Consider the following 18,868-nt stretch of genomic DNA (forward strand, 5'->3'; position numbering starts at 1 on the left):
GCACAGGTGTTATCCGAGTATCTTGGGCGTGCTCATATAATCTATTCCAGTACCTGCAGCTGCATATTTTACGGCAGTAAACAGCCGCACACTTGTAGGGATTGCTTGTTTCTTTGGCAATCCCCTTATGTGTTGCTGCTGTCGCATAACGTGCAGTTCAGGTACTTTAATAGATTATACTAGCATGCCCAAGATACTCTGATAACACCCGTGCATTCTCGGATAGCACGTTATCCAGGCACGTTTGCTCATCATTAATAAGCAGCAGTCCACATGAATTAATATAGCAGCAATGCATATTTTTAGCCGCTGCTTCATTTAAATGGGAGACATCATTCCCCCATTCTGTGAATCGGAGGCATTTCAGATTGAAGATAAAAAGTGTAAGAAGCATTTCACTCCTAGTGGTCGGTGCACAGACAGGGTCCCAATCCAAAATATAATAAAATATCTTGGCATACAGTATCATCCCCTGATAGATACTATCGCTTCTACAGGTCATACAAAGGGTTTAATTTATACCATATATGTGTCTATTGTCATCTCAATTGGATAATCGCCCTCTGACAGAGCTAAATGGGAGGCGGGTGTAGGCCTTATATTGGTGGAGCAATGGAGAGATTCTAGAAACTGTTCCCAAATTATCTCCCTGTGAGGCCCAAAGTCTCTCATCTATATTTAATTCAGAGTATACAAAACTCTAGGCTTTCTACACAAGATAGGATGTCGCCATGATGCCCTGGTGTGGGACTGATGAGGCACATTTGATGCATATGATGTGGGAATGTAGACCGAGGCTCATTTTGGAATGAGGTCATCTCTTTGATAGAAAAAGTGTATGGAGTGAAATTGGTAACAGATCCCCATATAAGTATATTGGGATTATTTGAAGATGGAGTGGATCCCGACTCGCTCCTATTCATAGGTATTTTTCGTATCTTATTTCAAGCACGTAAACTTCTTTTGTTTCATTGGTGAGACGCACAACCTCCATCTATGGGAGAACTGCAAGGAGGGAGAAATAATATCTGTGTGGAAAGAGGAGTCTATCATAAATATAACTACCGTATTCGCAAATTATAAAAGATGAAGAGTCATTGGTTGGATCCTCCAGGAAGGCCACAGATCTTCTAATTAGATAAAATATTTACCATGCTATCCCTTCATTGTTATTCCTCTTTTTTTTCCTTCTCCTCCTTTTACGAATTTTATACTCCGTTATTCTAGAACTGCTCTGAAAATGGTCGTCTCTGGGACGTTGGGATTTGGGTTTACAGTGGGTTGTGGAACTGAAGTTGAGTTACTTTGTTTATGTATTATACTATGGAATTATGTCATTTACGTTATTTGAAAGATGGAAAATTTTGTATTTCGAGTTTTTAAATAAAAAATGATTCGATTATATATAATAGAGGAGGAATCCGGCACTGTATTATGATGCAGTTTATTTCAAATAGATAAATTGTGTATGGGGAAAAAAAAAATTGACGTTTCAGTCTCACTGACCTTCATCAGACTGTAAAGAACAACCAAGACAAATTAATGAAGAAAAAAGAAACCTGTTGATAAACAAAAATAATCCTTACAATCACTGGTATAAAAATGTATCCAGCTCATACCAAAGAGCTTATTCAGTCCGGTTATTTTTAGTCAAATTCTCAATCAGTTTCTAAGACACAACCTGTGTATTTAAAGTGAAAAAAGAAACTCATGAACATATAGTAAACTCATCTGGATATTATGAATATTTAATATATGAAGTGATCCTTAAAAACATGAGAAATGGGTCTAGGTAAAATTCATGAGTAACAAGGAGGGCCAAAGCAATCCCAAAGTTACCGCTCTAATATATATAAAATAAAAGGAGGAATCAATAGAGTTTATTCAAGAATGGTCAACTGTTTATTTATCAAAAGCAAACCATGGAGTCCAACCCTAAGGCCACCAGCCTCTCACCATGTGTTGGTGATATTCGCCGCTGTATAAAAGAGGAGACTTTTAACCAAAGGCTTGTGTGGATAAAGTGTGGCCTTACCAGTATGGAGTCTCCGTGACATCGCCTGGAGAGCCGTGCCTGCATGCCCTCCCCTGCTAATCATGACGTATAAATGGTCCCTATGCCGGATGTGACCTATCGCGATGAACACATCATGTGATAATGGTTGGCGCTGGATGGCGAGTGAGGAGTCATATGGCATATAAGACTAAATGGAATATTAATGGATCATGGCTTAGCAATGTGATCCTAAGAAGAAGAAGTTGTGGTCGTGGAGTAATGTTCAATATTAAAGAAGTTTTCCACTACTTGGACAACTTCTCATGCCCATCGCTTGGCTCTGATAAAATAATAAAGCCTATACTCCCCTCCTGTGCTGGCGCCGTTCCTGCGGTGTCGGCACTCGCTCTCCCCGGGCTTTCGTGTGATGTTGACACGTGACCCCCAGTGCCCAATCAGCGCTGGCGTCACTGTCCCCGCCTCCCGTCGAATTGATAATGGCGCGGAAGTCCGAGATCAGCTGCAGCCCCGACTTCCTCTTCATGTTCAGTTTGTCTGAAGGTGGAGACAGTTCCGCCAGCGCTGATTGGTCGCTGGGGTCACATGTCACAACACCCACACAGGAGACCAAGTGGAGACACCGCGGGTACGGAGCCCACACGGGCGGTGAGTACAGGCTTCATTATTTTATGGGGGCCAACAAGGGGTTCTCCTAGTAGTGTGCAACACCTTTTAAACATATTACTGGTTAGAAAGAAGTGAATAGGGTAAAATGTGAGTGAAAGAGTTAGCAAAAGGGGAAAAATAAAAATGAACAAAGAAATAGGAAAATTATGTGTGATGGTGGGAAAAAAAGTGAACAAAAGAAAATGGGGCGATAAGAGAAAGAAAAGGAGCTCAGGACCCAAGGGCCATAGGAGCAAAAGAGAGAACGCATCACCACAAAAATAAAAGATTAGGGAACTCACTTGTGCATGGTGTGCCTAAATTAGACAATTATCTTGGTGAATTATTATTATTTATTTTATTTTTTTTAAGTAGCTGTACAGAATGTATGTAGTGACAGTGGGTGGAGATCACTGACACAAGTTGTATCTCCAATAAATACCGGTAATATCAGTACTGTGAAAAGAAAAGACAAAATGAAAAAAAAATTAAGCAGAAACCAAACTCCTATAAAGGTGAAATAGAATCAAGCATACTCCATTAGAATATCTGTAAGGCCACGTTCACACGTTCAGTGCTTGGTCAGTATTTTACATCTGGATGTTCATGAGTTTCTTTTTTCCCTTTAATTACACAGTTTGTGTCTTAGAAACTCACTGAAAATTTGATTAAAAATGACCGGATAGAATAAGTTCTTTGATATGAACTGTATACATTTTTTTTTTCGTATCAGTGATTGTTACGCTTATTTTTTTAAATTTATCAACACATTTCTTTTTTTGTTCATAAACCCCTTAAGAACTGAGCCAATTTGCACCTTAACTTCTTCACGACATGCGCCGTACATGTACGGCGAGTGTCGGGTCTTCCCCTTTGATGTGGGTTCCGGCACTGAGCCCCCATGTTAGCTGATTTCAACAGCTGACATGTGCCCCTAGCAGCCGCAGGTGGAATCGCGATCCATCTGTGGCTGTTAACCTGTTAAATGCCAATCTCAAACTCTGACATCGGAGTTTCACATGACCGTGGGTCGCCGATGGGTTGGCATGACAACCCAGGGTTTGCAGCAGACCCCTGTGGTTGGCATAGCTAGAAAGCTATGAGCGCCACCCAGCTCTGAAGCCCTGCTCTGTGTAGCACAGGCAATCGGATGATCGCAGCTTTTAGTCTCCCATGGACACTATGGAAGCAAGTGTAAAGTGAAAAAAATGTTTTTTAAAAAATGTTTAAATCGCCCCATTCAAAATAAAACCATTAAAAAAAATACACAGATTTGGAATCGCCCGATCTATCAATATATAAAAAGAATTCATCCGATCACCAAACGGCGTAACGAGAAAAAAAAAAAGTAAAAACGCCAGAATTACGTTTTGTTAAGGTTGCCACAGCGTTGCATTAAAATGCAATAACGGATAAACAAAATATAGTATGTACACCAAAACGATATCAATAAAAATGTCAGCTGTACACACACAAATTAAGCCCTCACCCAGCGCCAGATCACAAAAAATGGGGACGCTACAAGTCTCGGAAAATGAATCGTTTTTTTTTTTTTTATCTTTTTATTAAATAAAAAATAACCTAGACATGTTTGGTATGTACGAACTTGTAATGACCTGGAGAATCATAATGGCCGGTCAGTTTTAGCATTTGATGAACAATGATTTAAAAAAACAAAACACAAAAAACAATTGTGGAATTTCACCACACTTTAATTTTTTTCCCGTTTTCCAGTATAGTACACTATATGGTGTCATTCAAAAGAACAACTTGTCCCACAAAAAAAACAAGCCCCCACATGGCCATATTGATGGAAAAATATTAAAAAAAGTTATGGCTCTGTGAAAAAGAGGTGCAAAAAACAAACGCAAAATCGGAAAATGGCCCACGGGTTAAGGGGTTAATGACCAAGCCTAATTTTCCAATTCTGACCAGCGTCACTTTGTGGTAATAAACCTGGAACGCTTCAAACTGTCCCAGCTATTCTGAGAGAGTTTTTTTTTTTTTCCGTGACCTATTGTACTTCATGTTAGTGATACATTTTGGTCAATATGATTTGCATTTATTTATGAAAATATCGAAAATGTGAGAAATAATTAGAAAATTTAGCAATTTTCAAACTTTAAATTCTTATGCCCTTAAACCTTAGAGTAATGTCACACAGAGTAGTTAATAAATAACATTTCCCACATGTCTACTTTATAGCTGCATCACTTTTATCAGCAATATTCCATTATTTCCCTCCGGAGAGCACCATGGAGGTAGTCCTTCCTTCACCTATAGCGGGAGAGGATCACAGACAGGTTAAAATTTACAAAACCTATTTTTTTAGGGGCCACGTCACAATTGAAGTGACGTTGAGGGGCCTATATGACAGAAAATGCCCCAAAATAACATTTTAAAAACTGCACCCCTAAAGGTGCTCAAGAAAAACATTCATGAAGTTTATTAACCCTTCAGGTACTTCACAGGAATTAACACAAGTAAAAAATGGAAATTTTACTTTTTCCCACAAAATGTTGCTTTAGCCCCAAATTTTTCAATTTCAGAAGGGTAACAGGAGAAAATGAACCATACAATTTGTTGTCCAATTTCTCCTCAGCACACCAATACCCCATATGTGGGGGAAATCTACTGTTTGGCGCATGGCAGGGCTCGGAAGGGAAGGTGCGCTGTTTGACTTTTATAGATCAAAATTGTCTGGAATAAATAACGGACACCATGTCGCATTTGGAGAGCCCCCGAGGTGCCTAAACAGTGGAAAACCCCACAAGTGACCCCCCCATTTTGGATACTACACCCCTCAAGGATTTTATCTAGAGTTCTGGTGAACTTCTTGAACCCACAGTTGCTTAGCAGAATTTTAAAACATTGGACTATGAAAGTTAAAAAGGAAATTGTTTTTCCCCAGAAATGTTATTTTGGCCCCAAATTTTTCATTTTCGCAAAAGTAAGACCCCAAATGGACCCCAAAATTTGTTGTGCAATTTCTCCTGAGTACAGAGATACTCCATATGTGCTCAGAAACTCAGTGTCTGGAATAGATTATGGACTCCATGTCACATTTGGAGAGCCACCAAGGTTCCAGAACAGCAGAAACCCCCCACATGTGACCCCATTTTGGAAAATACACCTTGCGAATAATTCCTCTAGGGGTGTAGTGATCATTTTAAACTCGCAGGTATTCCACAGAATTGTATGACATTGGGCTGTGAAAATGAGAAGTTACATTTTTTTCCACTAAACTGTTTTAGCCCCAAATTTTTAATTTTCTAAAGGGCTAGTGGGAGACAATGAACCTCAAAAATTGTTACGCAAGTTCTCCTGAGTACACAGATACCCCACACGTGGTCAAACACTACTTTTGAGGCACATTGCAAAGCTCAGAAGTGCCATATCAGAGTGCAGATTTGCTGGAATGGTTTGTGGATACAATATCATATTGGAAGAGCCCCTGAGGTACCAGAACAGCTGGATACCCATAAGTGACCCCATTTTACAAACTACACCTCTTCGTGTAATCATCTAGGGGGGCAGTGATCACATTGACACCTCACATGCCTCACAGAATTTTATGTCATTGAGAGTTGAAGGGAAAAAAATTATGTTTTTCCCACTATAATGTAGTTTTAACCCCAGAGCTTACATTTTCACAAGGGATAATAATGTAAAAATTGCACCAAAATTTGTCTCACAATATCTGCTGAACGAGGCAATACCCCATAAGTGGCTGTACAGCCTTGCTTAGCCACACGGCAAGACTCGAAAGGGACAGTGCGCTATTTGACTCTTTGAGAACAAATTTTCCTAGAATAGTTTGTGGACTCCATATACAGAGCCCCTAAGGGCTAGAAGAGCAGAAATCTCTCTTAATTGACCCCAGTTTGGAAACTATACCCCTTTTGGGAATTTATCTACATATGTAGTGACAATTTTAACTCCATGGGTGTTTTCCAGAAACAAGCATCAGTGGATATTGCTAAGTGAAAATGCAAATCTGCCATTGTAGTGCCCAGTGCATTGTAGCGCCCAGTATATTGTAGCGCCCAGTGCATTGTAGTGCCCAGTGCATTGTAGCGCCCAGTATATTGTAGCGCCCAGTGCATTGTAGCGCCCAGTGTATTGTAGGGCCCAGGGCATTGTGGCGCCCAGTGCATTGTAGCGCCCAGTGCACTGTGGCGCCCAGTATATTGTAGCGCCCAGTGCATTGTAGCGCCCAGTGCATTGTAGGGCCCAGTGTATTGTAGGGCCCAGTGCATTGTAGCGCCCAGTGAATTGTAGCGCCCAGTGCACTGTGGCGCCCAGTATATTGTAGCGCCCAGTGCATTGTAGCGCCCAGTGCATTGTGGCGCCCAGTATATTGTAGCGCCCAGTGCATTGTAGTGCCCAGTATATTGTAGCGCCCAGTGCATTGTAGCGCCCAGTGCATTGTAGCGCCCAGTGCATTGTGGCTCCCAGTGCATTGTGGCGCCCAGTGCATTGTGGCGCCCAGTGCATTGTGGCGCCCAGTGCATTGTGGCGCCCAGTGCATTGTAGCGCCCAGTGAATTGTAGCGCCCAGTGCACTGTGGCGCCCAGTATATTGTAGCGCCCAGTGCATTGTAGCGCCCAGTGCATTGTGGCGCCCAGTATATTGTAGCGCCCAGTGCATTGTAGTGCCCAGTATATTGTAGCGCCCAGTGCATTGTAGCGCCCAGTGCATTGTAGCGCCCAGTGCATTGTGGCTCCCAGTGCATTGTGGCGCCCAGTGCATTGTGGCGCCCAGTGCATTGTGGCGCCCAGTGCATTGTGGCGCCCAGTGCATTGTGGCGCCCAGTGCATTGTGGCGCCCAGTGCATTGTGGCTCCCAGTGCATTGTGGCGCCCAGTGCATTGTGGCGCCCAGTGCATTGTGGCGCCCAGTGCATTGTGGCGCCCAGTGCATTGTGGCGCCCAGTGCATTGTGGCGCCCAGTGCATTGTGGCGCCCAGTGCATTGTGGCGCCCAGTGCATTGTGGCGCCCAGTGCATTGTGGCGCCCAGTGCATTGTGGCGCCCAGTGCATTGTGGCGCCCAGTGCATTGTGGCGCCCAGTGCATTGTGGCGCCCAGTGCATTGTGGCGCCCAGTGCATTGTGGCGCCCAGTGCATTGTGGCGCCCAGTGCATTGTGGCGCCCAGTGCATTGTGGCGCCCAGTGCATTGTGGCGCCCAGTGCATTGTGGCGCCCAGTGCATCGTGGCGCCCAGTGCATTGTAGCGCCCAGTGCATCGTAGTGCCCAGCTCGTGCTTCTGGAGACATGCATCCATAAATTAAGTGCGCTCTCCTCACTGCAGTAATGCCAAACATGTGGTGCTAACTGCGGTTTAGGCACACTGGGGCTCAGAAGGGAGGGGGCATTTGGGAGTGCAGATTTTTCTGGATTTCTATTGGTCCAGATCCTTTGTACTCCAAGTCACATGGAAGACCCCTATATTTCTGTAAACAGATGACAGACCTAAGTGACGATTTGTTTGTTTTTTTGGGCCGGTTGAGTAGAAGCTTTTATTGGTGGCGTTTTGGGGTACAGAACATTTAGGATCACATTCGTCCTGCTCTCTACATTTGAGAACTTACATCGAGGGATCCATTTTCGGATGAGGCATCAGAGTTACTCTGGACTCTGTGTGGCTTCTGTTGGGCTGTGTACGGCTTTTAAGAGGTGCACCGTACTGTGGCCGACCGCACTTTTGTGCACACCTAAAAAGCACCAGCACCGCAGTGCATGAGACATGTGATATTACACAGGCAGCTCACCTGTTACACCCTGCCTGGCTTTAACAGGCCACTGTACCTGGCACACCAGGAGGTCACTGTTTGACCTCCGGGTTCCATGACAAACATCGTCTCTCTGTGATTTCGTCATGGGGATGAGAGAGGGAGCCCACTACCTCTCACAATTTTCCAAATGTCGTGATCGCTATTAATCGCGGCCTCTGGCGTGTTAATTAGCCAGGGGCGGTGCAGGCATTGTTCGTCATTGGTTAAGGGCTTAATTTGCCTGTGTTGTTCTTAATAGCGTATGTCTGATGAAGGTCAATGAGAACGAAACCTCAAGCAATTTTTCTTACATGCACCATTTATCTATTAGAAACCATAAACTGCAACAGAGAGTGCCGGATTCCTCCAATATCAGACTGAAGATATTACTGCACAATTTTTAAGGCTTGTGTGTATGTATGTATATCTCTTTAAATCTTCTGTTGGTTTATTAGACAGACGGCATAAACCAACATGAAGGAAAAAATTAAATACAGCCCTTTGGGGCAAAACAGGAAAACAACAAAATGCTGCAACACAGTCCATACAAACTCGGGGAGCGGCCCCCTCTGGAGCAGCACGGGTTCAATCTTTCCTCCTCGACACAAACCACTGGAGATCCTCTCTCCAGCCCTGCTGAACCAAGACTGCCTTTGGAGTCCAGCTATTTAAGCCCCAGACCAGACCCTGGGGTGGAGATAAGGTGGACACCCTCCCAGCCGCCTTATGGAAACATATTCCTCAAAAATGTTGCAGTGTCATCTTCAATCTGATATTTATTCAGTAGGGACCTAAACTGTTGTGTATTTCTTTTACCCTCAGAATCTGTTATTAAAATTCTTGAAGACCAACTTGACGACGCCGTTGTAGAGACCACATATAAACGAAAACGGTACCCCCAAAAAATATTGCATCAATTTGTAAAATCGCTGAAAGTGGAGAGAGAAATATTGGTAAGTGGTAACTATATATTCATTGTGCTTTAAAACAGACCAAGTACTGACTGCCCTGTTGGGTCTGACCCCAACAATTGAGGGAGCTGTAATTACATGAGGAAAGGACCTGCCACACATAAGATATCAGACTGGTGCATGGCATCACAGGAGCAGAGGTGACTGAGAACGTAATTTCTCCACTATCGGTACCCACGTAAATCCGGCTGCATTCGGATGACACGGAAAGTGGTAGTGACGTTGTGGAAGTCCTCTCTTTCGCCACCGCTTTTGCCCAGGATTAACCTAGACAACAAATATGTGCCTTTTTAAAAAAAAATAAAATCATATATATGTCCAGGAAGTCCCCACAAGTTTGTCCTCCTTGGCGATGCACCAGGAACAGTTGTCCCTCATTCAAGAACAGAAGAAGGATTTGGGTATTATTGTAATCTAAGCAGCAGTACTCAATGTCAGGCAGCAGCCGCAAAAGCAATTATGATTGTAGCAGGCTTAAAAAGATAAAATACCGAGATCTCAATGTAATATTACCACGCTATAAATTCTTTACAAGAACCCATCCCGAATACACAGCTCAGTTTTAAGATCCACTTTATGAAAAGGATGTAGGAAAGCTAAGGAGGGTTCAAAGGAGGGCAACCTGATTTATTACACTGGATAGGAGGTCTCCTATAATGAGACTATACATTTTAGGCTGGGAAGAAAAAGATGCCTTCAGCGGTCTGTACACATAAGAGTAATATTGGCATGAGGAGACAATCTAATATGTATTGGGGACCTTTTGACTCTCCCCCCAATGACAGGGTGTTGCAGGAAAGAAGGATAAGGCAGTTTAATTTCAATATGCCTGATCCTTCTGTTCTCATGTAGGATAAGCGGCGGCCCAGCTCCTCTCCTCATTCAGAACAGATGCGCGTTGTGCCAGAGATGGCGGTGGCTGATGTGTATGTCCGTTCTATAAACGTATGTTCGGTCAATATAAAGAGCTGTAGAGGCTTTACTTAGGACTTGGAGAAGTTCATGTGGAAGAGGCATCAATGCAAGAAAGGGTTCTTTACAGTTCGAGTAGCCAAACTAGGAAAAGCCCAGGCACAAGAGTTATCGATGCCAGATACTATGCCAGTAACTTTTATAGATCTAAGCCATTGTTCTACATCTGTGATTATGTAATTCCTTTTTCTCTGCAGAATCACTTAAAACCGGTCGTGGAGCCAAAGGAGCTAAAGCTTGATCCAAATTCTGGTGAGTGCACGGCCCCAAGTTCTAGTTGGGGTTCTCCCCACTAAATGCAGGCAGGGGTGGAAGCAAATCACTGCAGGATCTGATGACTCGGGCGCTCTCCGATGCTGTACACAGACATTGCTTGGCCTCCATAGAACCTGCAGTATCCGGAGATCCAAGCAGCTCTTACACACTTTATAGCAAAGGGCTTGTTAGTCATGTGCTCATTGCTTAGGAGGTAGTGCTGATCGGCCTACACCTGCTGCCACTAATAACAGTGAGTGCAGGTGTTGGCTGATGGGAGGATTGATCAGCCACTGCCTTCGCTATAAATAAATAAATAAATAAAAAACAACGGCGTGGGTTCCCTTCTAATTTTGATAACCAGCCAGGTAAAACTCACAGCTGGGGGTTGCAATCCTCAGCTGTCAACCAGCCTTGCTGAAGCTATCAAGAATAGAGGGGTCCCCACGCTGTTTTTTAAAAGTATTTAAATAATTAAAGAAAAAAAAACATGTTGGGTCCTCCCCATTTTTTGACAGCCAGCCTTGCTAAAGCAGACAGCTGAAGGCTGGTATTCTCAGGCTGGTAAAGGACCATCGATATTGACCCCACCAGCCTAAGAATAGCAGCTTCCCATGAAAGGCGCATCTGTTAGATGCCGCAATTCTGGGGTTTTGCCCGACTCTTGCCACCGCTACATGGGAAGTGGGGTTCATATTTGTGGGGTTGATGTCACCTTTGTATTGTTAGGTGACATCAAGCCCACGGATTACTAATGGAGAGATCTATAAGATGCCTATCCATTACTAATCCTACAGTTAAATGATAAATAAAGACGCAGCCAGAATAAAGTCTTTTATTTGAAATAAAACAAAACACAGTTTTCCATTTTTATTTAAAAATAACAAACACAGTTATGCTCGCCTAATTCCAATGAATCCCTCGTCTCCTGTCATAAAACAAAAATAAAAAAAACAATATCCTTCACCTGTCCAATGCCGTTATCCATGTCTGGGGGATAAATAGTTTTCAACTTGGACAGTGCTTTTTGGAAGTGCATCTGAACAGCAAGGTGGATTGCTGTTGAGGGGAGATAGAGAGAAAAAAAAAAAAATCTATAAATCTTCAGCACAGCGAGTGTGAGCGAGCTGAGTGTGACCTGAGCGTAAGTGTGAACGGCGGTAAGTGTGTGACTTGTGATTCAGTGAGGAGGTATTTGGAAGGCCTTTAACAAATACCTGTGTGAATTTGTGTGAGTTGCTGAATTGGGAGTAGCTAAATTCATAAGGAGTTAACTTAGGGTGGGGGCTCATAATTAAGGGGATATAAGGGGCAGCTGTTTGGGGCTCCAGTCCTTTTTGGAAGTGCATCTGAACAGCAAGGTGGATTGCTGTTGAGGGGAGATAGAGAGAAAAAAAAAAAATCTATAAATCTTCAGCACAGCGAGTGTGAGCGAGCTGAGTGTGACCTGAGCGTAAGTGTGAACGGCGGTAAGTGTGTGACTTGTGATTCAGTGACTTTGGAATCAGGGAGTTTCCAAGGGAGGAATTGCTTCTGGTTTTTTTTTTTTTGTTTTTGTTTTTTTTGGTTTAATTAATACTTTGTATTTATTTTTAATTAACGTTTCTGTGTGGTGCAATCCCCATTAGGAAATGTGCTCCACAATTGTTAATGCCATCCAGTGTACATCTTGCCACATGTATGCAGTCCTTGACCAGCCGGTCGAGGGTGCATACTGCTGTGCGAGATGTGAGCACATTGTGCATTTGGAAACCCAGATACTGGATCTAAATGTGCAGCTGGCAACACTGAGATCCATAGACAATATGGAGAGGAGTCTTCTGCTCACAGAGCAGACGCTCAATGGGATAGATGAGGAGGGGGATGGTAGGATGGAGCTGCAGGACAGTGTGGCAGTTAGCTGGGTGACAGATAGAAGGCGGGGTAGAGGGAAGAGTGCCAGGGAGGCTAGTCCTGATCTGGCACACCCCTATAGGTTTGCTAAGTTGGCAGATGAGGGGGGTGCCAGTACAGGGGTAGCACTGCTGCAGCCAGGCATGTCCTCTGAAAGCCGGAGGAGTGACTGCTCCAGTAAGGAGGGAAAAAGGAGAGCAGGGCAGGCCAGACAGGTGCTGGTAGTGGGGGACTCAATTATTAGGGGAACAGATAGGGCAATCTGTCACAAAGACAGGGATCGTCGGACGGTGTGCTGCCTACCTGGCGCTCGAGTCCGACACATCGCTGATCGGGTGGACAGATTACTGGGAGGGGCTGGTGAGGACCCAGCGGTCATGGTGCACATTGGCACAAATGACAAAGTTAGAGGTAGGTGGAAGGTCCTTAAAGATGATTTCAGGGAATTAGGCTGCAAGCTGAAAGCAAGGACCTCCAACGTGGTATTTTCCGAAATACTGCCTGTACCACGTGCCACGCCAGAGAGGCAACGGGAGATTAGGGAGGTTAATAAGTGGCTCAAGAATTGGTGTAGGAAGGAGGGGTTTGGGTTCCTGCAGAACTGGGCCGACTTCTCAGTGGGCTACAGGCTCTACGCTAGGGACGGGCTGCACCTCAATGGGGAAGGTGCAGCTGTGCTGGGGGAGAAAATGGTTAGAAGGTTGGAGGAGTGTTTAAACTAGGGATTGGGGGGGAGGGTATTCATTTTATAGGAGGGGAAGATAGTGCAGATAGAGAGCTGGGCACAAATAAGGAAGTTGGGGGTGGCGGTGGCATGGGGGGTGGGGTTAGAACAGTTAATAATTTAAGAAAGAATAGAGGTACAGAGAGTAACATCAAGTGCATGTATACTAATGCCAGAAGCCTCGCCAACAAAATGGACGAATTAGAACTAATGTTGTTGGAGCATAATTATGACATGGTGGGGATATCTGAGACGTGGCTGGATGAGAGCCATGACTGGGCTGTTAACTTGCAGGGCTATAGCCTGTTCAGAAATGACCGTACAGATAAGCGAGGGGGAGGGGTGTGTCTATATGTAAAATCTTCCTTAAAACCCATCCTGCGTGATAATATAGGTGAATTTAATGAAAATGTAGAGTCCCTGTGGGTGGAGATAAGGGGAGGGGGAAAATATAATAAATTACTGATAGGGGTTTGTTATAAATCTCCAAAACTAATGGAAGCAATGGAGAATATCCTCGTAAAGCAAATAGATGAAGCTGCGACTCAAGGAGAAGTCATTATTATGGGGGACTTCAACTACCCTGAAATAGATTGGGGAACAGAAACCTGCAGTTCCAGTAAAGGTAATCGATTTTTGACAACTATGAGAGACAATTACCTTTCACAACTGGTTCAGGACCCAACAAGGAGGGGGGCACTGCTAGACCTAATATTAACCAACAGGCCAGACCGCATAGCAAATATAAGGGTTGGGGGTCACTTGGGGAATAGTGATCACAAAATAATAAGTTTTCATGTAACCTTTAATAAGATGGGTAGTAGGGGGGTGACAAGGACACTAAACTTCAGGAGGGCAAATTTCCAACGGATGAGAGAGGATCTTGGTGCAATTAACTGGGACAATATCCTGAGACACAAAAATACACAAAGAAAATGGGAGACATTTATTAGCATCCTGGATAGGACCTGTGCACAGTATATACCGTATGGGAATAAACATACTAGAAATAGGAGGAAACCAATATGGCTAAATAGAGCTGTAAGGGGCGCAATAAGGGACAAAAAGAAAGCATTTAGTGAATTAAAGGAAGTAGGTAGTGAGGAGGCATTAAATAAATACAGAAAATTAAATAAATTCTGTAAAAAGCAAATCAAGGCAGCAAAGATTGAGACAGAGAGACTCATTGCCAGAGAGAGTAAAAATAATCCCAAAATATTCTTTAATTATATAAATAGTAAGAAACTAAAAAATGACAGTGTTGGCCCCCTTAAAAATAGTCTGGGTGAAATGGTGGATGAGGATGAGGAAAAAGCCAATATGCTAAATGACTTTTTTTCATCAGTATTTACAAAAGAAAATCCCATGGCAGACAAAATGACTAGTGATAAAAATTCCCCATTAAATGTCACCTGCTTAACCCAGCAGGAAGTACAGCGGCGGCTAAAAATAACTAAAATTGACAAATCTCCGGGCCCGGATGGGATACACCCCCGAGTACTGCAGGAACTAAGTACAGTCATTGATAGGCCATTATTTTTAATCTTTAAAGACTCCATAATAACAGGGTCTGTACCACAGGACTGGCGTATAGCAAATGTGGTGCCAATATTCAAAAAAGGGGCAAAAACTGAACTCGGTAATTATAGGCCAGTAAGCTTAACCTCTACTGTGGGTAAAATCCTGGAGGGCATTCTAAGGGATGCTATGCTGGAGTATCTGAAGAGGAATAACCTCATGACCCAGTATCAGCACGGGTTTACTAGGGACCGTTCATGTCAGACTAATTTGATCAGCTTCTATGAAGAGGTAAGTTCCGGACTGGACCAAGGGAACCCAGTGGACGTAGTATATATGGACTTTTCCAAAGCTTTTGATACGGTGCCACACAAAAGGTTGTTACATAAAATGAGAGTAATGGGGATAGGGGAAAATATGTGTAAGTGGGTTGAGAGCTGGCTCAGGGATAGGAAACAAAGGGTGGTTATTAATGGAGCACACTCGGACTGGGTCACGGTTAGCAGTGGGGTACCACAGGGGTCAGTATTGGGCCCTCTTCTTTTTAACATATTTATTAATGACCTTGTAGGGGGCATTCAGAGTAGAATTTCAATATTTGCAGATGACACTAAACTCTGCAGGGTAATAAATACAGGGGAGGACATTTTTATATTACAGGATGATTTATGTAAACTAGAAGCTTGGGCTGATAAATGGCAAATGAGCTTTAATGGGGATAAATGTAAGGTCATGCACTTGGGTAGAAGTAATAAGATGTATAACTATGTGCTTAATTCTAAAACTCTGGGCAAAACCGTCAATGAAAAAGACCTGGGTGTATGGGTGGATGACAAACTCCTATTCTGTGGCCAGTGTCAGGCAGCTGCTACAAAGGCAAATAAAATAATGGGATGTATTAAAAGAGGCATAGATGCTCATGAGGAGAACATAATTTTACCTCTATACAAGTCACTAGTTCGACCACACTTAGAATACTGTGCACAGTTCTGGTCTCCGGTGTATAAGAAAGACATAGCTGAACTAGAGCGGGTGCAGAGAAGAGCGACCAAGGTTATTAGAGGACTGGGGGGTCTGCCATACCAAGATAGGTTATTACACTTGGGGCTATTTAGTTTGGAAAAACGAAGACTAAGGGGTGATCTTATTTTAATGTATAAATATATGAGGGGACAGTACAAAGACCTTTCTGATGATCTTTTTAATCATAGACCTGAGACAGGGACAAGGGGGCATCCTCTACGTCTGGAGGAAAGAAGGTTTAAGCATAATAACAGACGCGGATTCTTTACTGTAAGAGCAGTGAGACTATGGAACTCTCTGCCGTATGATGTTGTAATGAGTGATTCATTACTTAAATTTAAGAGGGGACTGGATACCTTTCTGGAAAAGTATAATATTACAGGGTATATACACTAGATTCCTTGATAAGGCGTTGATCCAGGGAACTAGTCTGATTGCCGTATGTGGAGTCGGGAAGGAATTTTTTTCCCCATGGTGGAGTTACTCTTTGCCACATGGGGTTTTTTTGCCTTCCCCTGGATCAACATGTTAGGGCATGTTAGGTTAGGCTATGGGTTGAACTAGATGGACTTACAGTCTTCTTTCAACCTTAATAACTATGTAACTAAGATGCGAAATTCTCATGGTGATCTGCTGTGAACTCACTGAGCTGATCGCCGGCAGAGCAGGGGAAAATGATGAGAGCCATCTTCATCACCCGGTGCCGGGGAACAGCGCTTACAGTACCGCTGCTTCTCAGGTGCCGGGACGTGTCACACGGATGACATTACAGTGTGTCATCCGTGTGCAGCACGCTTTGCGGCTTGTGCTGCTGGTAAAAAATGGACATGTCTATGTGTTGGTCACGCGGACTGTGGATACACACTGACATGTGCACAGCAACGTAGATTTCAATGTGTCTACGTATGTAAGTGTCTCCTGTATGTGTGAAAACTCACATTGCGTACCGTACACACTGACATGTGAAAGAGGCCTAAGACTGTATTCACATGTCTGTTTGGAAGCTCTGTCTTTCTATTTACTTTTAGGAACAAACAAATGGAACTCATGCCCAAAATGGACTAAAGAGAAGCAGAGGGGACCCTGATTGATCATTATTGATTGGCAGGTGTTTGTTTTTCTGTGGGGGAGGGGGTTAGAATGCATTCTGCGGTTTTACTTTTGCTCTAAAAACTGATACCAAACAGAACCAAGACAGACCCCATAATAATCGATGTGGTCCCTTTGATTGCGTTTCCATCAGTCAGCAAATAGATCCATTTTGGGCAAGAGTTCTTAATACGGAACAGACAACGTTTGAACAGACATGTGAACGTGTTTATATGGTGAGAATGTGCAGAAAGCAAATGAAAATAATCCAGATCATAAGACCCTTCCTTTTTTTTTTTTTTTTTTTTTTCTTCTTCATAGATTCCCGTATGACTGAACAAACTGCTACGACGGCCTCCATCTCTCAGCAGATCAGAGAAACCATGAAAGTAAGAAAGTCTGACTTGTGTAAAGTGCTCGTCCTGCGCCGCTCGCTTCAGGATCCGAGGTGAACGGTGCTGATGGAGATGAGCGACCGGACAGGAGCCCTGCCATGGCGGCCACCGGACAGGAGCCCTGCCATGGCGGCCACCGGACAGGAGCCCTGCCATGGCGGCCACCGGACAGGAGCCCTGCCATGGCGGCCACCGGACAGGAGCCCTGCCATGGCGGCCACCGGACAGGAGCCCTGCCATGGCGGCCACCGGACAGGAGCCCTGCCATGGCGGCCACCGGACAGGAGCCCTGCCATGGCGGCCACCGGACAGGAGCCCTGCCATGGCGGCCACCGGACAGGAGCCCTGCCATGGCGGCCACCGGACAGGAGCCCTGCCATGGCGGCCACCGGACAGGAGCCCTGCCATGGCGGCCACCGGACAGGAGCCCTGCCATGGCGGCCACCGGACAGGAGCCCTGCCATGGCGGCCACCGGACAGGAGCCCTGCCATGGCGGCCACCGGACAGGAGCCCTGCCATGGCGGCCACCGGACAGGAGCCCTGCCATGGCGGCCACCGGACAGGAGCCCTGCCATGGCGGCCACCGGACAGGAGCCCTGCCATGGCGGCCACCGGACAGGAGCCCTGCCATGGCGGCCACCGGACAGGAGCCCTGCCATGGCGGCCACCGGACAGGAGCCCTGCCATGGCGGCCACCGGACAGGAGCCCTGCCATGGCGGCCACCGGACAGGAGCCCTGCCATGGCGGCCACCGGACAGGAGCCCTGCCATGGCGGCCACCGGACAGGAGCCCTGCCATGGCGGCCACCGGACAGGAGCCCTGCCATGGCGGCCACCGGACAGGAGCCCTGCCATGGCGGCCACCGGACAGGAGCCCTGCCATGGCGGCCACCGGACAGGAGCCCTGCCATGGCGGCCACCGGACAGGAGCCCTGCCATGGCGGCCACCGGACAGGAGCCCTGCCATGGCGGCCACCGGACAGGAGCCCTGCCATGGCGGCCACCGGACAGGAGCCCTGCCATGGCGGCCACCGGACAGGAGCCCTGCCATGGCGGCCACCGGACAGGAGCCCTGCCATGGCGGCCACCGGACAGGAGCCCTGCCATGGCGGCCACCGGACAGGAGCCCTGCCATGGCGGCCACCGGACAGGAGCCCTGCCATGGCGGCCACCGGACAGGAGCCCTGCCATGGCGGCCACCGGACAGGAGCCCTGCCATGGCGGCCACCGGACAGGAGCCCTGCCATGGCGGCCACCGGACAGGAGCCCTGCCATGGCGGCCACCGGACAGGAGCCCTGCCATGGCGGCCACCGGACAGGAGCCCTGCCATGGCGGCCACCGGACAGGAGCCCTGCCATGGCGGCCACCGGACAGGAGCCCTGCCATGGCGGCCACCGGACAGGAGCCCTGCCATGGCGGCCACCGGACAGGAGCCCTGCCATGGCGGCCACCGGACAGGAGCCCTGCCATGGCGGCCACCGGACAGGAGCCCTGCCATGGCGGCCACCGGACAGGAGCCCTGCCATGGCGGCCACCGGACAGGAGCCCTGCCATGGCGGCCACCGGACAGGAGCGATGCAATCCCCCTTT

At 46.0% G+C, this 18,868-nt stretch overlaps 1 protein-coding gene across 2 annotated transcripts in view; it reads left to right on the forward strand.

The window, feature by feature from the left end:
* NSL1 (NSL1 component of MIS12 kinetochore complex) overlaps nt 1–18,868 on the forward strand; it is a 29,769-nt gene that overhangs the window by 6,823 nt on the left and 4,078 nt on the right. For both annotated transcript variants that reach the window (XM_077282295.1, XM_077282294.1), the window contains exons 4-6: nt 9,259–9,389; nt 10,577–10,631; nt 17,203–17,270. In XM_077282295.1, the coding sequence (XP_077138410.1) occupies nt 9,259–9,389; nt 10,577–10,631; nt 17,203–17,270 (254 nt within the window). The remainder of the gene's footprint in view (nt 1–9,258; nt 9,390–10,576; nt 10,632–17,202; nt 17,271–18,868) is intronic.

This window comes from Ranitomeya variabilis, chromosome 2 (genome assembly GCF_051348905.1).
Source record: "Ranitomeya variabilis isolate aRanVar5 chromosome 2, aRanVar5.hap1, whole genome shotgun sequence".
NCBI classification, from domain to species: domain Eukaryota; kingdom Metazoa; phylum Chordata; class Amphibia; order Anura; family Dendrobatidae; genus Ranitomeya; species Ranitomeya variabilis.